We start from the raw sequence: 26,783 nt of genomic DNA on the forward strand, positions 1-26,783 counted from the left end.
CTTATGGGTCAGTAACGCGCACGTGACACCTCTGGTGTCTGAGGCGTCCGTAGGCTACGGAGACCATTTACCATCAGATGGACCGTATGCTTGTTTGATACCATCGCAGTATAAACAACGAAAGTTAATCTTAGACCTCAGAATGTCTACATTCTGAAATCTACATGCATAAATGTAGTTTTAAAATGTAGACATTCATGATCATGATCAGCTGCGGCCAGCATTAGAGTAGTCCGGAACAAAACAAACTCAAACAAAACAAACATTATTAGAAATATAAATAAATTAAAACATTATAAAAAATGTAAAAATTTATTAGATATACAATAAAACGCCCTAACGATGGGCATATAAAAATAATTGTAGACAATAAATCGCGAGAACGTTGTACGAAATTCGATGTACGTTTAAAATCATTTACAGGTCAAATATTTACAAATAAAATACAATAATTAGGACAACTGAATACATTAATTAAGTATTTTACACACGCCGAATAATCTCTTTGGCATACCATTGCAGAGTGCGTAAAATTACAGTCCTAACTATATAACTAATTATAATACTAACTTTATACATGTACATATAGAGAGAGAAGGGTATTCTTAGTAATATTATCTGTGGTAATAGTTACCTTTATCTCTACACTCTTCCAAGAAAGAAAGAGTGAGCATGAAATGTAGACAAAGAGAACGCGAAAGACCGCGCTCGCAGTCAGCCCGCGCTTTTTAAAATAAAATTATCATTGCAAAATGGCGGACATCTGACAATGGACTAAAGACAATTATAGAGTTTTTTTTAAGTATGGTTTGGACATTTATGTTGGAATTATGCAATAACACAATGTAGTCGAAGACTTAATTTTTAAATTTTAATATAAGTAAAATGTTCAAAATTTTATTAAACACATTAATATATTTTTAGACTGATCTGAGTTTCTATTTAGTTTTTCTTGCAACAGTTGAGTGATCAGTGTCCAACTGGTTTAAACTGACTTACAAAAAAAAAGAAAACTGCCTGTAATTCTTTTTACAAATTAAAATACTTATTATAATATTACTATAGATTCCTATTTAATACCCTAATTATAAAGAACACAATCATAAAGTATTGGCAGTCTAAATTGGAAACCTATGATAGAGGATCATAATGTTTCAATAGTTGCAAATGTCTCTGGCTACTTCTATTTATTTATTTATTTATTACTATTTTAATGTGACATGATGAAATTTAACATCAATTTTTAAATTGTTCACTAACGCCATCTAGGTACATAAGTGGAAACTGTTAATGACATTAGAATAAGATAATATTCTCCAATTTTTATGAATTAGTTTGTACAATAATTTATGAATGAGAATTGAATGTAAAATGTTTTTATTAGAAATATATTTATAAATAATGGAATATTTTTTATTTCCATAATTAATTACCTTTAGACCATAGTGAATATAAAATACTTAAGCTAATAATTAGAATATATTTCGTTGTAGTTTACCACAGAGAATATGAATTATTGAATGACTATGATAAAAAAATAATATTTATTTTTTATTCGAATATGTACAAAAAAATACGAGTATTTTTTTCGGATATTCCTATAAAGAAACGCGAATTATTTGTGTTATTTATTTTTTTAACCAGTTCTTAAAATATTTATCTACGTAATTATTTGAGTATTAATACTTTTAAACATGTATTCACGAGTATCATCTTTCGATTATTCGATCATTTGTTATAATACCACTGCATTATTTAGGTATTTATCATTATATCGATTACCTTTAATCTAAACTCTAATACCTACTTATGCAAATTGAGTATTAACACTAGAAGTTTTTGGCGGGATATTACTGAAAAATAAAAATGGTCCTAAATATATCCACAGTAAATTCGATCCCATAATATATTGAATTTGAAATATTTAATAGTATGTACTTCATTATACTTACATAGATATACTTAACACATAATGTTCCATAAATACATGTGATTATTTCAAACTGAAAATTAAATTTAAATATAAATTTAATTTTCAGTTGCCTCACATGTACTTAAGTTAATTTATATATACGACGATTATTGATTACTAAAAATTACAGTTTTCTGAACTTTATTTTATCAGTCGTTTATTTTTGATCACAGTTTTTGTATAATTGATTAATTGTAAAGTAATTACTTCCTTATTGATGATAAATAGAATTGTATGATGTCTAGTCGTCTACATACATATTAAAAATAAAAAAATGATCTCAACTGGTGATACAAATATATATACAGCTAGATAACTAGGCATGTGATATCATCACAAATTAATTAATTAAAATAATTAAAGTTCATTAAATAATTAATTAAATTTCATTAATCAATTAAATAATAGGTAACTGTTTAATTATTTGTAAATAATTAAATTTTATTATCACTAATTAATTAATTTGTGAATGATATGCTAATTAGACAATAGCTAATGTGGTGGTTGTATTGTGGGCGTCATCCCGTCTGTGTAATTCCTGGTGTACGCCTGCTTCCTTCAGTATCCTCATCCTGGGACCTAGCGGCACGCCCAAAGCACGTAGTTTATCTTCACCAACATATGGTAGCTCTGCTGCACCAACTTTCTCTTTTTCCAAAAGCGCTGCGTATTTCTGAAAATAGTAATATGTATCTAATTATTAAATTATAATTTCAATTAATATTTAAAGTAACTTTAATGACATAATTAAAATGACCAATGACAATCAGGTTGTTTTCCTATTTATATATGGAACATATTTTAAAATTTGTTTCATAATTATGTTAGGAGCCTATTTGAATTCGAGAAGCAAGAGGCATTTATATCAATGATTGGTTATATATTGTATTAAATAGACATATTCTACTATACAAATATGCAATTATATATATGTATAGCTATGCTTTAGGGTCAGCATGAGGCAAATTACATTCTTAATTTTTGGGTGTTTATGAACCACAGTGTCCGTTTATCATTAGTTAAACTGTGGGGTGAATTGCCAATTCCGTAATATATTGCGAACAAAGTTAGATCATATTGTCTGAATTGTTAGTATTTTTCGTAGATACACAGTAATATAGTGGACAATTATGCATAAGTTTAACATAATAATAGGTTACCTCGTATCCGAGTTTCTTCAAGAACAGCCTCATGAGTGGTGGTTCGTCTCCGAAGAATTTGGTGAGTCGCTTCACTCGGTCAGGGTTGCTGAATGAGTACGGGTCGGAGTGTCTGTGGTGGCCTGAACGGATGTGCTGTTGTGACCTAAACATGTATATTATTTATTAGTTCTTGTGCTGTTGTGACCCAATCATGTGCATTAATTATTGGATTTTGTGCTGTTGTGAACTAAATATGTATATAAATTTACTGATTTCTGTTCTGTTGTGACCTAAACATGTGCATTAATTTTTCGTTTCTGTGCTGAAACAACACGCGCGGAAAATGTTTTAGCTTTTTTCCCACTCCAGTCACATACGGGTTGTACGACCTGGAAATCTAAAGTCCTAGTGAAAAATTTTACATATCACCAATTTTAACATGTGATTGATTGGACATCGTTATTTATACTGACTTGTACATGTGGCGTAACGCGGCGATCTCCGCGCGGATGTTGTCCATCTCCTGCATTACGAGATGCTGCGTCCTCATCTCACTGGATAGATGTGCCACCGATCTGGCTAAGGTCACCACGTGGGACTCAAGCCGCTGGAACCGCTTGTTAATGCCCTATACACAAAAATGCATCAACGTAAACATCATTAAAACTTGAACTTAAGGTGATTCTTAATTATAACCACGGTGGTCTAGCAGTTTAGACAACGGCTTTACTTCGTATTGTCGCATGTTCGATGAGAAGATCTGTCATGAAAACAGAGTTTACTTTTTATTTAAATCAGTTTATTTAATTACTTTACTAGATTTAAAGGCTATATTATTCCTAGCTTTACATGAAAATGCGAACTTGAAAAGGTGCATCAGCTTGTTTGCCATTCCATACATAAAAAGAAACTCTATATTAGAAGATTACCTTGAGGTCGTGTTTCTTTCTGTGATCATTAGAGCTGCGTCTTTTATCACGGACTGGTCTGCTGCTCACTGAACTCGATGGTAGAGATGACATGCTCCCGTAGCGACGCTTAGATGATAATCTGAGTGGAAGAAAAGCATACAAATGAAAGACCATTTCTAACTGAGTTCTCAAACCAAAAACGCCAAATCATCTGTCCATCCAGAGCCACAATGCCATAGACATGCGTTCAGATACACAGATTTTTTTATTGAGGGATTTGGGCTGTTGCCAAATATTTTAGAGCTGTATCAGTGGAACCTACATACTGTCAGGGACATGAAGGGTATTTCGTGGAGTGATTTATCTATAGTGATAGTATCCTATGTGGTTGTAACTCACTCATGCAGAGTGATAGTTTCTTTCTGCATGAGTGAGTTACAACCACATAGGATATGTGTGATAGTGGCGTTTCCTTTCCAACTTGGCAAATTCTGTAAAATTTTGGTCAGCACAGGCCTAAGTTTGCCTTATGTTTATTGAATTTGCAATGTCCAGTGATATATAGTTAGACACGTTATAATTATAGCACTTCTTTTTCTACGTCGTGGGTCAAAAAAATAGAATATAGCTACGTTTATTGAGGCATTCTCACCTGGACTCCCAAGTGGGTTGTTTCGCGAGACTGGCGGGCTTCCTTACTCCCAGTAGTTGCAGCACTTCAGCGTACATGTTCTCCAGTCCTCGAAGCTGTCTCCTGATGGCCCTCGCGTCTCCAGTAGACGCGTCGCTGTCTGTCCTGCCATCTAGCAGTGAAGAGAGATCCAGGCTGCGTGTAGTTGTTGATGTCATGTCCGTTGTGTCCAATCCGAATACTGAAAGTGATTATCATGATCATTGTTATCATTTTTAGTATGTTAATGAAGACAGGATGACTCTGGAAACTTCCATGTACAGAAAAACATACAGTATTTTTTTTTAATCTTCGCCGATATACATGATTTATGGGCATCACATTATCATGTGATACCCGTGATACCACTCACACATTGTTCCGATGGCTAAGAAATGCCTCTTAACCAGTAATGGCACTGCTTAATCGCATACTACATACAAACACAGCTTATAAAACAAGCTAATTGGCAGCTGAAATAGGTGAGATTAAGGTACACACGCAGACGACATTTTACCGTCTACCTTTGGTACAAGTGACTACAAGTGAGCAGTGTTGTCAATCTAAATGAAAGTGAGTGTCAATCTAAATTTAAAAAATGTCGTTTGAAAAGAAAATGGGCTGATTTTCTTGTCAGTTCTTCTTAGCTTGAAAGCACTCCGAACTGACGGGGATTTGAGACATCATATGAAGACTCTACTACAGACAGACGTCTGTTTACGTCTGTAAAGATTTTGATTTTGAAATGTAATGTAAGAATAAAATCAGTTATAATACTAACAATGCTTCTTATAATGGTTGTCACGTTTTGATGAGTGTTTCTTGTGCGAGTGCCAGCGCGGGGAGTCACGTCCGCGTCTCCTCTCCTCAGGATATTCAGAGGCACGACCTGGAAGACTGTAACATACTTTTTTAATATTATATTGTATATTAGATAGTTGTGTCATTACTTATTTACTGTAGAGATAGTACTACAAAATGACAAGCATACGTTAGGGATAGTCGTAATTTTTTTTTTATGTTATATCATTAAACAGATTAATGAGAAAGATAATTATGGGTCTAATAATTATAAATATGGTTGATTTACTGTAAGAATATCCTTACAGTAAACCAACCATAATTATAATTATTCGTATATACGAATAGTAATAAATAATAATCTGCACATGTTAGGGATAATGATAAAAATGATATGCACGTTGGGGTCAGTGATAGAAAAGTACATGCCGAACATGCATGTTTTTTTATTAAGAATAGCGATCAAAAATTGATATGGATATTTTAGGGATAGTGATAAAAAATGACATACATTAGTGGTAAAAAATGTCCAATCTGAATTTATAATTTTGTCTTGAAATCCATCATTGTTAGTAGTTTTGTTATTCAAACTATATGCATGCGCTATTAGTAGTCTGTATTCACGCAAATCACAGCTTAAAAATGTGAAAAACATTATTGTAAAACAGCAACAGCCAAGTTACTTGCTCATTTTTCCAGGTTAAATGTGCTTTTTTTATTTATATATTAAAAATACCTATTATATGATATCATTTAACATGCCGTAGTAATATATGACAATTCATTATCAACAAAATTATTTAACAGAAGTATAGTAGTACCGAAGTAAGTAAATGAGCGCCTATACCTGAGTATACTAAGTAAATAAAAAAATACAATTAACTACGGTAATTCGTATACAGATTATCTTTCTTCTAATGCCAAAAGGTTCTAAGTTGAAACCGCCAGATTTGAAGTAACTATTCCATTAAAAAAAATTACCTATTTCGTTTGTGCATATCAGAGGATGGAGACAATGGAGGCAGTGGTGGGGTCACAGAGCTATCAGAACTTCCTGAAGAATCGAGCCTCATGCCGGCCAGTTTCGGTTCCAGTATCTGCCGCAGTTCACATTCTACTAAATCCGCCCACTCGTTTTCACCAGCTGTGAAAAAAGAATACAATTTATTATAGACCTGAATGAAAGAAAGAAATATAAATTTATTATCAACTAATAATATGTATTTAGAAAATTATAATGAAAGTATACAAAATTATACTTGTACGTTACCTATACATACAATAAAACTGTAGGTCGAATGTTTAATCTTAAAATTTAGTTTACTTATTTAAATCGGTCCTTCGAATATATTCGACAATAAATTTGAAAAAATAATCTATATATGTTCTATTTCACTTCTAACATCTCTCTGATAAGGTTTTTCTATTCTATTCTATTTTTTTCTATATACATACATAGTAAAAAACGATAAAAACCTTGTTTCTACAGGCTATTCTTCGAAGGACCGATTCAGATTAAATTTAAAAGTGTTTATATTAAGTTTGTTTGAATAAAGATTATCACTATTTGTTGATCTTGAGATAAGTCTTAAAAAACATCGTACCTTGTCCAGGAGGCTGTTGACTAGTTCCAGGCTGTGGTTGTGTCCTCGAAGGGCCTATGGCATCAGAATCAGCTGATGTGTCATGTAGACTGGCTTCTGGTCTTCTGCCACTCGAATAAGCCACACTGCCTCGACCAGAGTCCACATTAGACGATTGACCGCCGTTTTTATCATAGTCTGAAAATAAACATAAAATGCATAATTCAGTTTCTTTATTTCTTTAAATGAAATACATAATTTATTTTCAATTGAAAAAATGTGGAATAAATATTTTATTTAAAAGCAACAATTTTTGAGACGATTTTGTTATTAAAATTTTAATTATGATATTTATTTAAATGAATGGAGATTACTATTTATCATTATTACCATTTCTAATTTATATAGGTTATATTGTTGTAAAATAAATTAAATCAAATAAGAAGAACACCCTACAGTACAGTTCAGTCTATTGATTCAGAGTACTGGCAAAAAGCTCTACTTTTTTTAATTAATAAAATTCAATCTTTGTTTCTTAGATATACATAGATGATATATAGGTATCTTTCAAGAATTAATGTGTAATTTAGCGATAATAATCTAACTATAAGGTACGTCCGTTCAATAAGATATCATGAAATATAATCTATTAAAAATAATTAACAACGTTCGAGATTTATTACTATAAATTAGCTGGCAGTGATTTACATGTAAATGCTCTAAAGTATCTTAATTACAGATTGGGTAATGATAATTTCAAAATTCTGATTAATTACTATTAATTTAAATTGAAGTATAATATTTAGACATAGAACTGTAATAATATTTATGATTTTTTTATGAAACTGGAATGGTAAACAAGATCACAGTCAACTTAACGGAAGGTGCTAACCTTCGCATATTACATAAAAATATTGCCGCCATTGCAAAATATATTGTAACAGTTGAGGACTAGTTATTTTTACTTTGCACTCTGTGATTTTACAGTACCACCATCTTACTATTCAAACTTTACAGTAGCTAGCTTTTCAGGTTGTGGGAGCAGAATAAGATAAGGCAAAGTAATAAGTAATAAATTATTATAAAAAGGCGCTAAAGCACGTACGCTTGAAGAAGGTCGGAATGCACGAGCTGGCGCGCCCACTCTTTCTTGTTCTCTTTGAGTAAATTTACATTCACAACCTTTTCTGCGATAAATTGCGATGGTACGTGTAAAATCAGCAAATGACTTTATACAAAGTTTCCCTCTAATAAAATTAAACTGGAATATTGGTTTTTCTATAAAAATATTTTTAACATACAAACCTGAACTAGCACCAGAGCCTGCCCCTTTCTTTCCATGACTTTTTAAATCTTCTATCCTACTCGGAGTCTGTCTTGATGATGATGGCTGAGGATTATAAGTTTCTGCTTTTGTAGCAGAATTATATACACTATCAGCAGACTTCTGACTTGCACTCTCATCATTCCTCTCTGCCACTTGACTTGATACTATAGTTTCTTCTTTTTGTTTCGGTCTCAACGAGTCCGGTGTTCTTCGCTCTTTTTGTATTTCGGGCGTTCTTCTATACACATTTTCTTGAAGTCTTTCTTGTCTGTGCGATTCAATCGATCTTCCACTAGTGCGGATTCTCTCTTCGAAGCTAGATCTACCTTGCGCAACTAATCTTGATCTAAATCCTCCATCATCTGACTCTCGTTCATCACAAATATTCTTTGGAGGACCAGAATCATTTAATGATGCTTCGAGAAGATTCCCATGAGAGTTTCTTCTAGATCGGTCATGTATTTGTGGTGTTGTCACTTCCGCTCTTGGTTGGGGATCATCTAAAAGGTGTGGATGTGACGCAGCCCGTCTTCCTTCTACTAAACCTCTTTGTCTTATTATTTCTCTTTCTAACTGTTGTGGACTTCTGAGGTCTGGTCTTGAATGTGAATTATCAAACTGTAATAAACAATAAATTACTTAATGCTCTTTTTAAATTCCATGACGCGGAAGTTGTGAAGGATGTAGTAATGATTATGAGATTGTAAAAATATATAGTTTTATTTATTATAAAGTTTTGAAGTTCAATATGATATAAATAAACGAAAAAGATAAACACGTCGTTGTAAAATGTTGAAATATTAATTTATATTCGATGTCAATTAGTCGATACACGTAGCAGTAAATTAAAACTCTAATAAATAACTTCCTACGGAATTTGCTTCTAAATTTATTCACCATTTTTATAGATATTTTAAAATAAAGTTATTAGTGAATAAGTAATCTAGGTAAGTTAAATCTTTAGGTAACTTTTTATTTTAGAAGTAAGAAAACCATTACATTTAACGCTCCAAGAAATACAATCCATAACCTTTAACAAACAAGTGAAAAAGTTCTAAGTAAGTAAAAAATATTGACGTAATCATTTCTTTAAGTAGAACTACTTCAAAATATTATCAATTTTTCTATTTTCTTACAATGCAACTAGTAAATCAGCGAAAGTTTCACATAAAAGATGAGAACCTTAGGAAACCAGACAAAAGAATATTGCAAAACATTAATTGTAGACAGACAACGTCACCATCGATTTACGATACATAAAAAATTATGATCCAGTGAAGTATGTTTCTTATTATGAACGAAAAAAATGATTCTATGAAAAATCGTGTTTCGTCGGCCTCAAAGCTTCTTGTTATTGTAATTGCGGCATACCCCGTGGGAACGCTTGCTTAATTGTCTAGAAGAATAGTGCTTTGTTTCTGAGGTTGCTACTGAGAACCAAATAAGAGGTCGCAAGAAAGGCGTTGTAGAATACCATTGCATTAAAATTTGATATAGTTTTAAAGTACGTTCATAGACGACATGATTTGCTAGGGACTATATTCTTATTCCTTAAAGGTAAAAACATCATTTAATTTATTGTTTACAGTTAATATCAAGTGGTGCATTACCTGAGTTTGTGGTCCAGTCTTTAAGGATGTGAAGTTAGCCATAGATCTAACATCGATGTCTCTCTGGTACATTGCACTTCTTCTACCAGGCGGACCATAGTGCTGGTACAAGGCATCGGCTCCTAAAGCTTGGGACTGACGAGCAAGTGGAGTCGAGGCTAGCATTTCTTGCGACCTGGCCTGCTGATTCAGAAGCATATGCTGTTGGACTATTTGTTGCTGCATCAATTGTCTGAGGAAGATTTAAAAAATTAATACTTCGAGAATCGAAATTTTTAATCCAAATTAATCACATAAATATCGTCTCACTACTCGATAACAACTAAGTTGATAATGACTTTATTATATAAAAATACACCTGCAGCAAATTTCATTCATTTCTAACGTAGGAAACTCTTAAAAGTTCCGTGTAAGATACGAACATAACAATCTAAGTAAAGCTTGAAACAAAACAAAAGATGACTTAACGGTATTCGATAAAAACTAAAGCTTTAAAGAGATAATCTTTTAATCGATCAATCTGAGATTACAGTAATTGTTGTAAAATGATTTACGATCGTACTATCATTTTGAAGCGTATTTCTATTGTGAGATATAGGAAGTCTATAGAGAACAATGAAGAGATTTAAACTGTTCTAAATGATCTAATAGTTTTAGGATCTTTTACCTGTGTGGAGAAGGACTAGGGTATGCCATATTGTTGTTAGGTATTACGTGGTTGTACTGCATATCTGGCCTATTATGAGGGACGGGTCTACCATAGATTCCCTGTTCCATCTTCCTGTTACTATTATCTCTTGGGGTAACCTGCTCAGGTTCAGGCCTCTTTCTCTCTTCGCTGTTATTCAATCCTGATTCTTGTTCATTTCCTTTATCACTCTCATTACTTTCTTTACTTTTGAATCTGCTCGATATCATATCTTTTAAAGTGTGGTACGTTTTGCTTACGGATTTGCTACTTTTCGGTGCATCTCTCGTATTGTCTTTACCAGTTTCGACTGTAACCGTTATTAGTTGTGAATTATTTGGAGTGTCAGGTTTTTGACCGTAATTTTTTGCGGGAATCGGAGGCTTGGGTGAGTCGTATTGGCCTTGAACGTTTCTAGATATGGCGCCTTGGTTTTGGTTTTGATGCATTGCGTAGTTATAATTCTCGTGGTATTGTCTGTAGTTGTCGCCAGATGTCCCAGCTTGCTGGTTCTGGAAAGTAACATACGGTATTACAGTTTCATTGTGCTATGGGAATAAGATAAACAATGGGCTATTGGAATGGAATTTATACTGACAAGTTTCAAGTTGTGCTTAGCAGTAAGTAGTATTGCAGTACATAAATCAGTATGTGAAAGGCTTATTGTTTGTGGGGAAAATGGAAAATTATATGTTGTTATTTCTGTTCTTTAAAGTTTCCAAATTCATATATTATATGTTGTAATGAATTCCCTACTAATATTACTGTGAAAGTTCGTTATTATGTTAAAATGGCTCCATATAAATACATACTAGTATTTAAATACTTTTGATAGACTGATCTCAGTCTAGTAGCTTTAATCCTGATTGACGTAAGTAGCTTGTCAATGTTTAATTATTATTTAACAGTAATTTTAGTCTAAGTACGAATAATTATAACATGGCATACTTATATAAAAAAACAATTGAATTGAGCATAACTTTCTGTCGGTTAAATGTAGGTATGTTATAGCTATGTATATGCATATTTATATGTAAAATAAAATTAAAAAAAAATAAACATTCATACAAAAAAAACATGACGTTCATAAGTGACTAAAATGTCCTACATTAATAAATGATTATAATTATTGATTTGATTGGTGAAATTATTAAAATATTCATTAAAAATTTATATATATAACTAAAAAAATCTCAGATATTTAAAATCCCAAAACAGAATAATATAAATCTATTAAGTACTAATAATCTGACAAAACCGGTAAGGAGGTTGAATAAATCGTATATGAGCACGGATATCCGGTCAGATGGTAAACTGAACCGGGAGCGATATCATATTTAATAAGTATAGATTTGTGACAATTTTTGTATACTTTAATTAGATATCCAAGTGTTTTAATATAATAATAATACAGAAATATAAGAAATTAATTAATTTGTATAAATCTTAATTAATATATGTCCATTATTAACAATAGATATATTTATATACTTAATAAAAATATGAATGATTTATACAAAGTTTATGATATCAAGAAAAAATAAATACAAACATTTTCTAAAGCGAACTCAACCATGGTACATATAAATTACACAGTACACAAACATAGAATCACTGACACATAATTTCCAAGTTAACATTAAGCACGTCCATATCACCGGTTATTATGAATACGAGTAGACTATAGTCGGGACGGGAGGTAGGCAGTGCGGTCGTTGTGACCGGATGCGCGCGCGCATCGGCGCATGTGGGATCCAGCGGCGCACGATTGTTAGCTGAGGTGCGTGCTTTTTACGTCAAATTTCCTCACAGAAATAGAAATAATCTTTATTCAAATAAACTCAACAAACTTTTGAATAGTCTAATAGTCATTCGGAACGCAGACTCATGAAGAAGAACGAGTAAGCAACTTGCGTGTTGCTCTTCTGAGTAAATGGTATTGTAAATTAATAAATACACACTAACAAGAAAGAGGCATGCGATAATCAATATAGATACTGCTACACACTAATTCTTAGTGAAATTAGATAATATTGTCAATGCTATGAATTTTAAGTTATTTCTACAAACACATTATCATTTACAATTTTTTTAATAAGGAAAATGTCTTTTAAGGTATGGGTATAATATACGTGACATACCACAAGGAGCGTGTGTTATGGGTACTCGACAACTGATATAAATACTTAGATATTTTTATGTAAATACATTCATAATATACATAGAATACCCAAACCGATACAAGCTATCATATTTATAAATATAAATGTTTGTACCGTGCGAGGTCCCTATAAAACGGTGTGCTAGACTGCGTTCGGTCAAAATACTATTACATTATGAACTGTTTCTAGGAACACAGACAATCAATTTTACTACCGTAAAGCATTGCCAATACTAATTACGTGTAAAGTATTGCAAATTATGAAAAATAGACTATGATGTAAAAAACAAATTTTTTGTTTATTTAAAAACATAATATGCACTACAACAAAAAAACATTGTAACTGGCTAATCAGATATGTATTTTATATTTAGAATATAAAATACATATCTGATTAGCCCGTTTTATTATTTATATATTTGTATTTGTATTTATAGTTCTTTTATATTACATTCTTGTTTTTGATACTTCAATTCTTTTCATTCTATTCCTAATTGTCAGTAGTCTATATTAATATATTTTCTCCGTTTACCTAGTCTTTTTTCTTATTACTACAACAGTGACGGACCGTTGGACTGTATGCGTGTTTAAATGATGAAAAGACGTAGATTATAATCATAAAATATAATAATATACAGCTGCGAACTATGGAAAGACAGGCAATAATTGAAATGTACCAAAAACATACATATATAAGGAGATTTGTTTTAAGAATATAAATGATAAGAATGGAACTAATTAGCGGCTATAACATATAACTGAAGTGACATATTAAATTAAAACAATTAACCTAAAACTAAAAACCTTAAAAAATATAATATAATAACTAAAATATATTTTTGAAAGGAGTCCCTTTAGGTAAGGTTCCGAAGATACTGGCAGCGTTCCCCCTTTGAATGGCTATACTATACCTCTATACATATAAATAAAATTGGAGTGTCTGTTTGTAATATTGAAATAACCGTTTTTTACTACATGCATATGAATATAAATACACCAAAATAACATTTTTTACAATTTTTGACTGTCTGTCTGTCTGCTTGTTCCAGCTAATCTCTGAAATGCCTGCACTGATTTTGACGGGACTTTTTTGGAAGGTAGCTAATGTAGTAAGGAGTAACTTAGGGTACCTTTATTTATAAAAATAAATATCAATTCCACGTGGACGAAGTCGCGGGTACAGTTAGTTTATACATATAAATAAAATTAGTGTCTGTTTGTAATATTGAAATAACCGTTTTTTACTCTATGAATATGAATATAAATACAGTACATGTACCTAAATTCCATGCGGACGAAATCGCGGGTACAGCTATTAATAAATATAAATTAAAAATTATAAACATAACACAATAGTTTACTGCGGTCAGTGGTCAACAAACATAATATTATGTTTAAACCCAACCATATTTTACTAACTCCTAATATAAGTGGGAGAGTTTTAAATTGTATTTAATTAGTTATATAGTCTTGTGTACGCCTACCAAATATTCGATTACCGCTAACCATCGACAATTCGATTCGATTCATCAAACTGAACAGTTTGACTTTCGCTGGCATGTAACAGCCAAATCGTGTACAATTTTTCCATGGTTATTTTGTATAGTTCACTATTAGATAATTAATTGAACCTTAGGTACAGATAAACGAGTTTTTTTGAAGTTACCAATCAAATTATGTATGGATCTTTTGTTTTATTGCATGACAAAGAAACAATTAAAGAACCTGTTTTTTACGCAATACTTTCAAGATTACAAGATTACGTTTCCTTTTTAATTGTATTTAAAAGAGTGACTTTGAAGTTTCTAAATGATTATATATAAATAGAAGTCACATAAAATTTTTATTGCAAAAAAGTATTATTGTGTTTATTTATTTATATATATAACTCTTTAACTACAATTCCAACAAAAATCGAATTATATATTATTTATATTCTTTATAGGCCTTAAGCGTAGAAAGAACTTCTATAATACTAAATTCTTTTTGGTATATTTTCAACTAGCTGTTACCGGCAACTTCGTCAGCGAGAATTCAAATAAAAATCTATCTGCGAGTGAAAGTCCCGTTAAAATCAGTCCAGCCGTTTCAGAACAAGAACACACAGACTGATAGATCACCGAAACGGTCGAAACTTAACATCTTCATAACCTATTACCAATAGGTTATGAAGAAGTTAGTTTTTAGGAACACAATCTATTATATTTTACTAACATAAAGTATTAAGAAAATACATTAGTATTTACAAAAGACAGTAAATTAACAACTAATAATGGTCAGTATAATGTGCAGTAGTAATATGCGTTTAGTGAGAAGTTGTTAATTTGAAATTACAAACAGACACTTTAGAATATCAGTATTAAGTATATTTTAATATTTATTAGTATACAAGTCGCTACATCCTAATATAAATAATATATAATTGTCATTGAAAATGTAGAAAAAATGGATTAACATGTATTTCTAGTTATTCTTTCGTTAAAATCTACAATTCGTCATAGCAAGACCGCACAGCAGTGTCGCGAGCACCGTTGGTTTCCACGTACCGCAATAACTACGTCTTAGAGGTCGCACCATGAATTTATATCGGATTTTATGGGATACTATTACCCTGCATTCATTATAAGCACTATAATTATATTATTAAGTCAGCTTATACAGGTTTAGGTGGAAAGGATATAATGATCTGTAGGCGATTGATTAGCATGCATAGAACCCAAGAATATCCCATAAAGACGATGGAGGGTTGTATATAATTGAATAGCCAACCTTTTTATAGAATAATAGCTGTCCCAGCAAATGTTGTTTTGTTATATAAATTAAAATTGCTATTAAAAAATAAGGGTTGATGCTAGTTAGGGTTGTATGTATTTATTAATGCTAAATTATAAAAATATGAAAATTTTGTCAAAGAAATAAAAAAAAATGCTAGAGGTGGTTAAAATGTTTTTTAATGAGCTTGCTAATAGGAGGATGAAATTTAAATTTAAGGGGGTTGGTGATAGAGGGATGACAATATAGGGTTTTATATACATTTAATGCCACATTATAAAAAAGAAAATGTTGTCCAATAAATAAAAAAAAAGTTATAGGTGGACAACCCTTATCACTTAGGGGTATGAAAAATGGATTCTTTTTATACATATAAAATTTCATACAAGTCGGTCAATCCGTTTCGGAGGAGTATGGTAACACGAGAATAACATCAGTTGGTATTTTATCTTTTTATCTCATATACTCTTTAGCTTGTTTTGCCATTGCAGTTATATTAAAGAAAGAGAAACATAGATTTCATTCTGGCATTAGTAAATCGCACAAAGTATTTTTTATTTATAAATATGATAAATCTGTGGTCATTTGTACTTGAGGATATCTCTAGCGTGACGTGGTACGTATAATGAAACGAAGCGTGTATAAGGATGGGGTCTTTGTCCTTCAAGCATCGTAAAAAAACATAAAATCCGATTTGAGCTACATGGCGTGACCAGATTAGGACCTCATCTCATACCCCATGCCACTAAAATGTGTACAACTTGGCCAAAATTATTTTAAATCTATTCTTTTTATTTGCTTGTGTTCACTATCGTGTGAGGCACCATTAGTTAAAAATGGTAAATTCAATAATTGTAGCGAACTCTTGATACGTTTTTATACTATTTTTTAATTTTATAATAATACTAGCTTTTACCCGCGGCTTCGCTCGCGTTAATATATCCCCTTAGGGGTGGAATTTATCAAAATCCTTTCTTAGGGGATGCCTACGTCATAGTAGCTTTATGCATGCGAAGTCTCACCCCGATCGGTTTAAAATTGACAAAGTTTCATACAAACTTTCATCCCCTATTTTATCCCCTTGGGGGTAGAATTAATTAAAATCCTTTCTTAGCGGATGCCTACGTCATAACATCTACCTGCATGTCAAATTTCAGTCCGATCCGTCCAGTGGTTTGGGCTATGCGTTGATAGATCACTATGTCAGTCAGTCACCTTTGAGTTATATATATATTTAGATTCTTTGACATATTATTTATTGTTACTTTCTATTATATATCGCTGTCATGTTAGTCGCATTTTATTTTATCTCCGCATTTTCCGTATTAAAACCCTCAGCATCTCTCACTCATCAGACATATTAGATACCTCCGCTTCAATAATCATGTTTCTTTATCTAAGGCATTCAGAGTAATCTGAAATGGAACGCCACAGCCTAAATAATCTTTGTGACATTGACAATCAGATTGATAGATGAATTGAACTGACGTAGCGGGACTTTTGGAGCGAAAGCTTGGAGTGTTTATTATCATCAAACAAATAAGAGATATGTAATTATGAATATTGTAGGCATTGGGGGGTTTATTAGTTGGTACTGGGAGGATACCACAAGTAGTGAAGGTGAGTGTGGTAATGCATTCTAAAAGGGCCCTTTAAACCTACACCCGTGTGACAAGTCACGGGCACTACTTGGGGTTCTCTCCCTGAATCATCGGTGGCCGGCATCAGGGCCTAAGTCGTCATCATAACTAGTGGTGTAATACTTGTACATTGAGCGATACTTAAAAGTATATAAATCTGCTATAATAATTTATAATAATAATGTCTAACTAACTAACTCTAACTTATAATACAGAAGAATTTCAAGAATATATAATAAAATGTATAAAATAATATCTCAGTACAAATAATACAGTGCCATCTAGTCTCACGTTAAGCAGTGCTTGTTTTATATATTAGACAACTGATATAAATACATACATACATTTCTTTTTTTAAAAACATATATAATATACATAGAAAACAGTCATACTCAAAAATACAAATATTTGTACTGTGCAAGGAATCGAACCCGCGGAAGGAAAACGGCGTGCAAAACCGCTGGACCATTGTGACTGGCAAAATGATTTATTATTTATAGTTTAAAATTACTGAATAACGTAACTAATGTGAATTGACATTTATACGTTTATTCATGCAGGATTCAACGAGAGAAAGTTTTGTTAGTGACATTTCGAAAGGAGAAATAACCTTTCAATATCAGTAACTCATTCTATGATAATTGCGTAAGACTTTATAATAAACTGCCAGAATTTACTCTAAACAAGACAGAGAGGCAATTCAAATCTTATATTAAACTTGCTCAGGAACGTCCCGATGTGTAGTAAAGTTTAGTGGCCACGCCGTATAGAGTGTATATTTTATTAAAAACAATTATATTGTACCAATTGAATTAAGAATTTTCTTATTGGAAAATAGTTAAATTACGGAGCGTTCTTTTTCTTCCAGTTTTTATTTTTAATTGCTCTTTTCTTCTAAATTCGAAATTTAAGTGGCCACATATATTATTGGTGCCCAGTATTATCCAGCGCCCTATCCTACAGTAAGCAAGCCTTTCGAATATTTCCTTAGTATAAGCAGGTTGTATCACCATACAACCTGCTTCTAAGGAAATATTCGAAATGCGTAACACATTTTTTGTGTGAAAAAGTCTATTATAGGAAACACAAATTCATAGTTCATCCAGGTTACTTATGACTGAGAGCTGGTAGCTACTTTGCCCAGAAGTTAAGTATTGCTATTCAGAGGCCACGCTGCCAGTATCTTGGGGACGCTACCTCAATGTGACACGTTGGATTACAATGATTGTTTTTTCTGTGATTATGTCTGATTATTTAAAAATTAAATAATAATAATACATGGATGACAACCATATCTAGTAAAATATGTATATTATGTATATGTATATTTTTGCATATGACGTTATATAATTGAGAAATATGAAAGTCCTATGAATAAATACTCTTTAACTTTGACGGCGAAACGCGCGATATTTAAACATAAAGATTGCTTTTAAAAGGTAAAGAAAAATCGAATGGTCTACCTCTGCGTGGGTCCAGGCTGATAGTGCTTTGGGTGGAGTATCAGGTGCTACGGCTCCTAGTCTGCCCCTCTTCCTGGCTTCTTGTAGTATTGGAACTTTGGAGTTCTTGTCACCTGATGATAATATCACTTCTCGTTCTATCTGTTGAGAGAATAGAATGAAATTTAATAGTAATAATCTTTAAGAGGATATTCTTTGGAGTGCGCTCTATATGAAATGTGCTTTAAATCTATACATATAAATAAAATTGGAGTGTTTGTAATATTGAAATAACCGTTTTTTACTACATGCATATAAATACGTATATATATACGGTACATATACTAAAATAACATTTTTTATACATTTTATCTGTCTGTCTGTCGGTCCGTTTATTCCGGCTAATCTCTGAAATGGCAGGACCGATTTTGACGGGACTTTTTTTGGCAGGTAGCTGATGTAATAAAGAGTGACTTAGGCTACTTTTATTTTAGAAAAGCAAGGTTTATTTCCACACTGTAGAAGTCTCAGGAACAGCTAGTATTTTATAAAAAACGACTAATTTTATATTAGAATTACACGTATTTAACTAAAAAGCAATTAGTGAAAACCAGTAAAAAAGAGGTCAATTTTAGCCATTCGTGTGAACAGTTCGCGAGAGTATAAGATTTAAATAAAATGCTAGAACTACTGGAATGTTTAAAAATAATTCTGAACAAAAACACACTACTAATTTAAATAATTAGGTACCCTGGACGATTCACACAGGGTTATCTAGTTCCAAGCTTGGAGCCAAAAAGCAAAACAAGGAGAGCTTGTGTCATGGGTATTAAACAATTGATACTTAAATACATATATACATACATAAGGTACATTGAAAACATCCAGACTGATACAAACAATCATATTCTAATGTTTGCACCGTGTGATGAATTGAACCCGCGACCATCGGAAGTAAAGCGGTGTTACAAACCGCTAGAGCACCGAGGTCGTCGAATATAAATAGAATAATCCGAGTTGAATGGAATACAAATTATTTTGGCAGAATATTGTTTAAAAGTTATATAATAATAATATTCCTGGACAAGTAACAAAGCGCCATCTAGTTCCAAACTAAGCAGAGCTTGTATTGTGGCCTAAATTCAAAGGTTGACTGGAAGATCCCTCCTCTCATTACGCTGTCTGTACCTACGTATGCTTAAATCTTTAAACTACGCAACGGATTTTCAAGCGGTTTTTTTAATAGATAGAGTGATTCAAGAGGAAGGTTTATATATATAATACATCTACACCCGGGCGAAGCCGGGCCGAGGAGCTAGTTTGGGGTAAGTTCCCCATTATACGCATTTATTAATAAGTTCATTGCATACTTTTATACAAAATTGATCGTAAAATAAAGTATAACATACCAACTAACAATAATACTGGTTTTTTACCTTTCAATTCCAAAATGTTTTCCGTTTAATAGTATCAATATATCAAATAGCATAATTTATATCGTCACAAACACTTTACACTTCAAATAATTTGTTTATTGTAAATTTTATTAATTGCACATTTGTTTGTGTTACCCACGCACTAATAGCTATGCCTCACTGTTGGGTTGACTGGTAGAGATCTCTCTTAGCGATAAGTCCACCTTTGGTCACTCTGTATATATTTAAGATTACTACTGTATTTAAAAGTGCAATAAAGAATATAAGATAATTACAAAGTAAATTATCTGAAAGTTATATAAAATGTATAATCGAACGGCGCAAGCCAAGGCATGTGCACGGTCTAGCAAATGTTGCAACAATGAAAACTTTCACTGCAACATCTCACATCAATAAATAATTGCGGGATGGAACATCTATAAAACAAACTTGAGTTACGAGCTCATTTAGAAATCGCGGATGTGAGCCAACTGAGAAAAAGTATTGTTGTAATATTCCTCGGAAATGTATCTTAGGAAAAATCACGGGATCATATCACGTTTTCTTTATTTTTGTTGAGTTCCCGATGTTTAGTGTTACAATCTCCATGATCACGGGTAAACAACGTATTGACGGCCTCGGTGGTCTAGTGGTTTAGAACACTGCCTCACTTACGAAGGTTGCGGGTTCCATTCCTTGTACGACGCGAACATTTGAATTCATAAGTATGATTGTTTGTATCAGTCTGGGTCTTTACTATTGTATATATAATATGTACCTATGTAGTTACGAAAAAAATATATATCTATGTATTATAAGTTATTTAGTAGCTAGTTTAAGTTGGGTCTGGATAGCGCTATGTGAATTGTCCTGAGATTATTATTATTAGCAATAGTACTTACACTTGAATAAAATGAAATAAAAATATCTTTATTCATGTAAGTCTATTACAGACTCTTATGATATGTCAAATCTCTCAGTTTGGAGTGCTTTCGTGCAAAGAACAAACAAGAAACTCAGCTCTTATTCTTTACAATGAGCTTCTACAATTACAATTTAATTTGAAATTCAAATAGGAATATTATACTGACCACCAGAATATGTAATTTTCATTATTTTCATGATGAAATAATTTTATCAGTCGCCGGCAAGTTTGAGGAAGACTACTGCCGTCTCTCGAATGAAATTTTTTTTAATTTTTTCGGATTTATTGATTTTTCTAATCTGTTAATTCATATTTATTATACATTAAATTGTAGTATATATCTTATCTTAATAATATTATAAACACAAAAATTTGTAAATATGTATGTTTGTTACTCTTTCACGGAAAAACTACTGAACGGATTTTGATAAAACTTTACAGTAATATAGCATAGCTTATACATCAGAATAACATATAGGTTATAAATTACACGCGGGTGAAATGGCGAGCACAGCTTGTATAATATAATCTCGGATTAATAATTTTGAAGTTTTTTTAGTGTTTGTCAGATTTGAGCATACAATCTTTTGGGTGTAAGTCGGGACATCTTAGTTTTAGGCTATGACGCTCTTTGTAAGTGTATTTTAATAGTAAATTATAACATTGTCCAATTGGGACGTGCCTTGCGTGCTACAATATATTATATCTGCATCGAAGCATGGGACAAAGTCATTAACCTGCAGTAGTAAAGCCTGTTTGTCTCCGAGTGCGTGAGACACAGTGACATGAGACCGTCATAGCCTAATGGTTTACCGCGATATAGTCTTTAAAAGTCATAAGTTCCAATCTGGCTGAGAGTAAAAGAGATTGTGAGTCAATATTTCCAGCTTTTTATTTTACGACTTACATTGGTCTAGCGATTTACCACACCGTGTTACTTCGATGGTCGCAAGTTTGATTCCTGGCACGGTTCATGCTTTTGTATTCAAGAGTATGAATATTTGTATTGATCTGGTTGTTCTCTAAGTATATTTTTTTATACTACGATGGTGACAAACAAGCATACGGCCATCTGATGGTATGGTTACCGTAGCCTATGGACGCCTGAGACCACCAGGGATGTTTCCGACCCTTAAGAACCTTAATATACCCTTCTTGAAGAACCCCATGCTGTGATGTCGTCAGAAAAATATTGTGTATGTATTTAAAAATTATGCAGGTGACTACTGGTAAGCTATAATTTAAAAAAGCATATTTTGTTTCTTAATATCCAACAGTATACTCACGGGAAACTTTGCGGAGTGCGTGTGAAGTGCGGCAGGTGTGGACGGCGCCGGAGCACCCGGCAGAGCCGCCTCCGGGGCTGGTGGCATCCTGTACGGAGGCACAGCCTCGACCGTACCTGCAGAGTAATGAGAGAACATATTAATATACTGAGTTTTTTATGCAATTTGAATGATGAACAAAGAAGAAAAGAGAAGAATTGCAAACATATGTAAATACTGGAGTATGAGAGTTATGGAAGATAAAAACCTTCATCTATACATATAAATAAAATTGGAGTGTCTGTTTGTAATATTGAAATAACCATTTTTACTAATATAAATACGGTACATACACCAAAATAACATTTTTTACTATTTTTGTCTGTCTGTCTCTCTGTTTGTTTGTTCAGGCTAATCTCTGAAATGGCTGGACCGATTTTGACGGGACTTTTATTGGCAGGTAGCTAATGTAATAAGGAGTAACGTAGGCTACTTTTATTTTATAATAAATAAAGTAAAATTGCACGTGGACGAAGTCGCGGGAACATCTAGTATTAGTATTAAAATTAAACAATTTCAACACCTGCATTCTACCCGTCGTGAGTATTACAGTTAACTGATGTGTTCCGTATTCTGAACATCCTTAGTATAAGCAGGTTGTATACCGGCTTGCTTACTGGAGCAAAGGGCGCTTGATAATACTGGCCACCAATAAAAACATGTGGCCACTTAAAATTAAAATTTAGAAGGATAAAGTAATTGAAAATAAGAACAGGAAGAAAAAGAACGTTCTATTTTTAACTATTTTAAAACAAGAAAATTATTGATTTAATTATAATATAATTGTTTTTATTAAAATATACACTCTAGAGTGCGTGGCCACTAAACTGTACTACACATCGGGACGTTTCTGAGTAAAAGTGAGTAAGTTTGGTGTTACATTGCTTACTTTGTTCGGAAGACGTTCGTTTTCAATAATTATTTTTGAAGAAATATTTATTTTTCTTTCTTCTCTCTATTTTTATTTATTCTTTATACGGATTCGTAATACAACATCATGAAATCGCAAATTGTCAATACGCTATGGAAAGAAGTATGCTGAATATTAAGAGATCAGATGAAACTGAAAAACTACGTTATCCGAAACAAATCAAAAACCACAGATAATATATTTGAATATTAAAGACTCCAATCGAGATGGGCAGGCCACATAATAAGAGAATATGATGAAGTGACAAAATGGTATCCTAGGGAAGCAAAAAGAAGAACAGGCAGACCTCAACAAGATGGAATGATGATATCAGGGAAGTGGCAGGAGTAATGTGGGACAGAGTGGCTCAAGAAAGAGGAGAATAGAAATGATTGGAGGAGACCTTTGGTGTTTGGCAAACAGATCTGCAGAAAGTAAATAAAATTCAAATGCGACAATGTATTTTTCCGTTTTTATGTTTTTAAAGTTTAATGTCTGTATTAGGTGTATATACGACCTCCTTATCGATTATTTTTCCAATATATGGTTTAGTGTCAAATACAGATGGGCATAATTGTAAAAAAATATTAAAGCAACACAATTCTATTCTGTACACGAACGTTTTATTTATTGACCATATATATAGTATATCATCTCAACGCAAAAGAACCCAACCACCACTTTAAATTTCGCCCAATTTACACAATATCTTTTTAAATTATAGCCTATATGTTATTTTAATATATAAGCTATATTACTGTGAAGTTTCATCAAAATCCGTTCAGTAGTTTTTGCGTGAAAGAGTAACAAACATCCATCCATACTCACAAACATTCGCATTTATAATATTAGTAAGTTTAGAAAAATCAATATTTCCAGCAGATAACTATCAAAATAGCCGGAAATATTGTTTATAAACTAAGTAGTTCATTCATAAAATTATAGTAAAGTTACTTTACTTTAAAGTAAGTACTTGTACTGTAATACTGCGGAGGCATTTTGCTCATTTCCTGTGACATTGCACTTAAAAATTACTAAACTCGATACATCCTTACAGCTTTTGTAATAAGGTTCATATTGATACGCAGAAGTTTGTTGTTACTTTATAGAAATTTTCATGGCATTTTTATTAATGACTGGAACCGTTGTTTAAATTGTACCATTTGAGTTATTTAGTTTAAGAAGTAATATGGAATTTTTGTTATTAGTTAGTTGCAATGACACACAAACTGACAGTCTGATGTTAAGTGCCTATACATGAACAACACTACAGACATCATGTTATTATGTGAAGGCCAAAACAATCTTACAAAGCAAGTAATTTTTTTTCGGACTACTCAAACCCCCCCGTCCGATTCAAATGGGAATCGATATTACGACGGCCGGAGCCGAGGTTCGAACCCCTAGCGGTGCCTTCAGACTAAAGTCGTATCTGTCAGGCGGGAGTTGGTCTTCAGCCGGTCCATAAGTCCTTCCGTGGGTTTGGAGTGCCATCTACACTCGCCCCCTAACGTCCGGTGAAGCTGTAAAGGCCAGCTGCAGCCAACAGTATTAGAGTAGTCCGAAAAAAAAGTAATAACCGCCGCGCCACAGTTTCATATAATTGAAGTTACATCTTAAAACCTGTCGACCTATTAATTATTGCATTACTTAGAAACTCGATCAAGGAACCTTGTTAATAATACATTAAGAAATATAACAAAAATTCCCATTGTTCAAAAATATCATGAAAACTATTGTTTCGCTGGAATTGTGCAATACGTTGCAACTTATCTGACACAATCGGCTAAATGAATGATTATTACAGTGACTTTTGATTTTTAAAACCGCTCTCAATGATTTTATAAATTATTTCCTCAATTTGTCTTCGGAATTACGTAACGCGCATATTAGTTGCGCCCGCGGTTTGACACGCGTATAATTTATACTGTTATTCAGATGTATATTATTGTAAAGTTAAAATCCCTTCAGTAGTTTTTGCGTGAAAGAGTAACAAACTGAATTCTAAATTCTAAATAGAGTTTGTATAATTATGATGTACCTATATTATTATAACGTTTCATTAAAATCCCTTCAGTATATTTTGCGTGAAAGAGTAACAAACTGAATTCTAAATAGAGTTTGTATTATTATGATGTATAACCTATATTATTATAACTTTCATTAAAGTCCCTTCAGTAGTTTTTGCGTGAAAGAGTAACAAACTTAATTCTAAATTCTTAGTAAACTTCTGAAGTCGAGTAAACTTAAATCTAAGTACCGATTTTAATGACTTCTTAGTCAGATTTTGATTCAAGCAGTTCTCTTATTCTTTACTCAAAACTGTTGAAGTAATTGAAATTGTATAGTCTGTGGAATAAAATCTAGAATTACTTAAATATTTAAAGGTCCTTACTTAATGTTATCCGTCAACATGACATGTTGACACGTGTTGCCTTTCACACATTGCCGTTCTCGATTGACACTCGACCTAGTTTTGAGTGTAATAATTTGTATCTGAATATTAGAGATCGTATGGTGATAAATTTAGATAATACATTATAATCATATACCAACATACACTTTACATATATACATAATTGCATCCTGAGTGAAGAAAGAAAGATGAAGTAAGATATAAAAAAAGCAATTACAATTTTCTTACACAGTAGACAAGAAACGAATAGCGAAAATCTAAAATGAGAGAAATATTTCTATCTTTCCTTTTTACAACTTAATCATCATAATCATTACATTGTATTCAAAGTCGCTGTTCTTTCTTATGCTTAAATCTTTAAAACTACGCAACGGATTTTGAAGCGGTTTGTTTTTAATAAATAGAGTGATAAAAATTTATATGTATAATTGTATAGTCTGGGGAATGGGACAAAATCTAAATTATTTCGTAAACGATTAAATGTATTATTTAACACGTCTTTAAACTTCTGAACGCGACCGTTGTGATTATCCAGTCAACCATGCTTTTAGCAGGAGAGAAAATGTTGACGCGGGTAACTAAAAAAATACGTGAGATTTAAAAGTGTTTTACGATCTTCACACTTGTGATGATCAATGTATCCCAAAGGTAAGTTAGGGCATCAAATATTGACACTCGTTTTACAATAATTAACTTAGTATCTTTAGTGAAATGCTTTTTTAAAAATTATTTTCTGAATATTAGAGATCGTATGTGTGATAAATTTAGATTTTAATACATTGTATTTTAATCATATAAACCTGAAAACATACACTTGAAGACTCGATCAAGTGGGCCGTATCTAAAGTTATATATACATAATTGCAAATATCCTGAACTCTACAAAATCGTGTTGAAAGTTTAGTTTTGAATTTATGTGATTATTATATATAAAAAAAGCAATTATAATTTGTTTTTTGTTTAGCGATCCTGTTTTGAATAATGGTGATATTCTGAAGTATTAGTTTTGTTAAGAAAAAGTGTTTTTTTTTTGTTAAAATGTAAAACTGATTGTAAGATTAATTATTTCACAA

The 26,783-nt window shown here is 32.2% G+C and overlaps 1 protein-coding gene across 2 annotated transcripts in view; it reads right to left on the reverse strand.

Moving 5' to 3' along the window:
• Nucleotides 1–618: 618 nt before the first annotated feature.
• Nucleotides 619–26,783, reverse strand: part of LOC131855614 (uncharacterized) — a 68,429-nt gene continuing 42,264 nt past the window's right edge. For both annotated transcript variants that reach the window (XM_059206904.1, XM_059206903.1), the window contains exons 3-15: nucleotides 22,346–22,461; nucleotides 18,741–18,881; nucleotides 10,684–11,216; nucleotides 10,017–10,248; nucleotides 8,385–9,024; nucleotides 7,101–7,277; nucleotides 6,478–6,640; nucleotides 5,477–5,592; nucleotides 4,678–4,897; nucleotides 4,044–4,164; nucleotides 3,588–3,742; nucleotides 3,133–3,277; nucleotides 619–2,645 (exon numbers count right to left, since the gene is read on the reverse strand). In XM_059206904.1, the coding sequence (XP_059062887.1) occupies nucleotides 2,454–2,645; nucleotides 3,133–3,277; nucleotides 3,588–3,742; nucleotides 4,044–4,164; nucleotides 4,678–4,897; nucleotides 5,477–5,592; nucleotides 6,478–6,640; nucleotides 7,101–7,277; nucleotides 8,385–9,024; nucleotides 10,017–10,248; nucleotides 10,684–11,216; nucleotides 18,741–18,881; nucleotides 22,346–22,461 (2,951 nt within the window). In that variant the 3' untranslated portion in view covers nucleotides 619–2,453. The remainder of the gene's footprint in view (nucleotides 2,646–3,132; nucleotides 3,278–3,587; nucleotides 3,743–4,043; nucleotides 4,165–4,677; nucleotides 4,898–5,476; nucleotides 5,593–6,477; nucleotides 6,641–7,100; nucleotides 7,278–8,384; nucleotides 9,025–10,016; nucleotides 10,249–10,683; nucleotides 11,217–18,740; nucleotides 18,882–22,345; nucleotides 22,462–26,783) is intronic.

This window comes from Achroia grisella, unplaced genomic scaffold, assembly GCF_030625045.1.
Source record: "Achroia grisella isolate CSIRO2021 unplaced genomic scaffold, CSIRO_AGI_Agris_v1 utg146, whole genome shotgun sequence".
In the NCBI taxonomy this organism is placed as follows: domain Eukaryota; kingdom Metazoa; phylum Arthropoda; class Insecta; order Lepidoptera; family Pyralidae; genus Achroia; species Achroia grisella.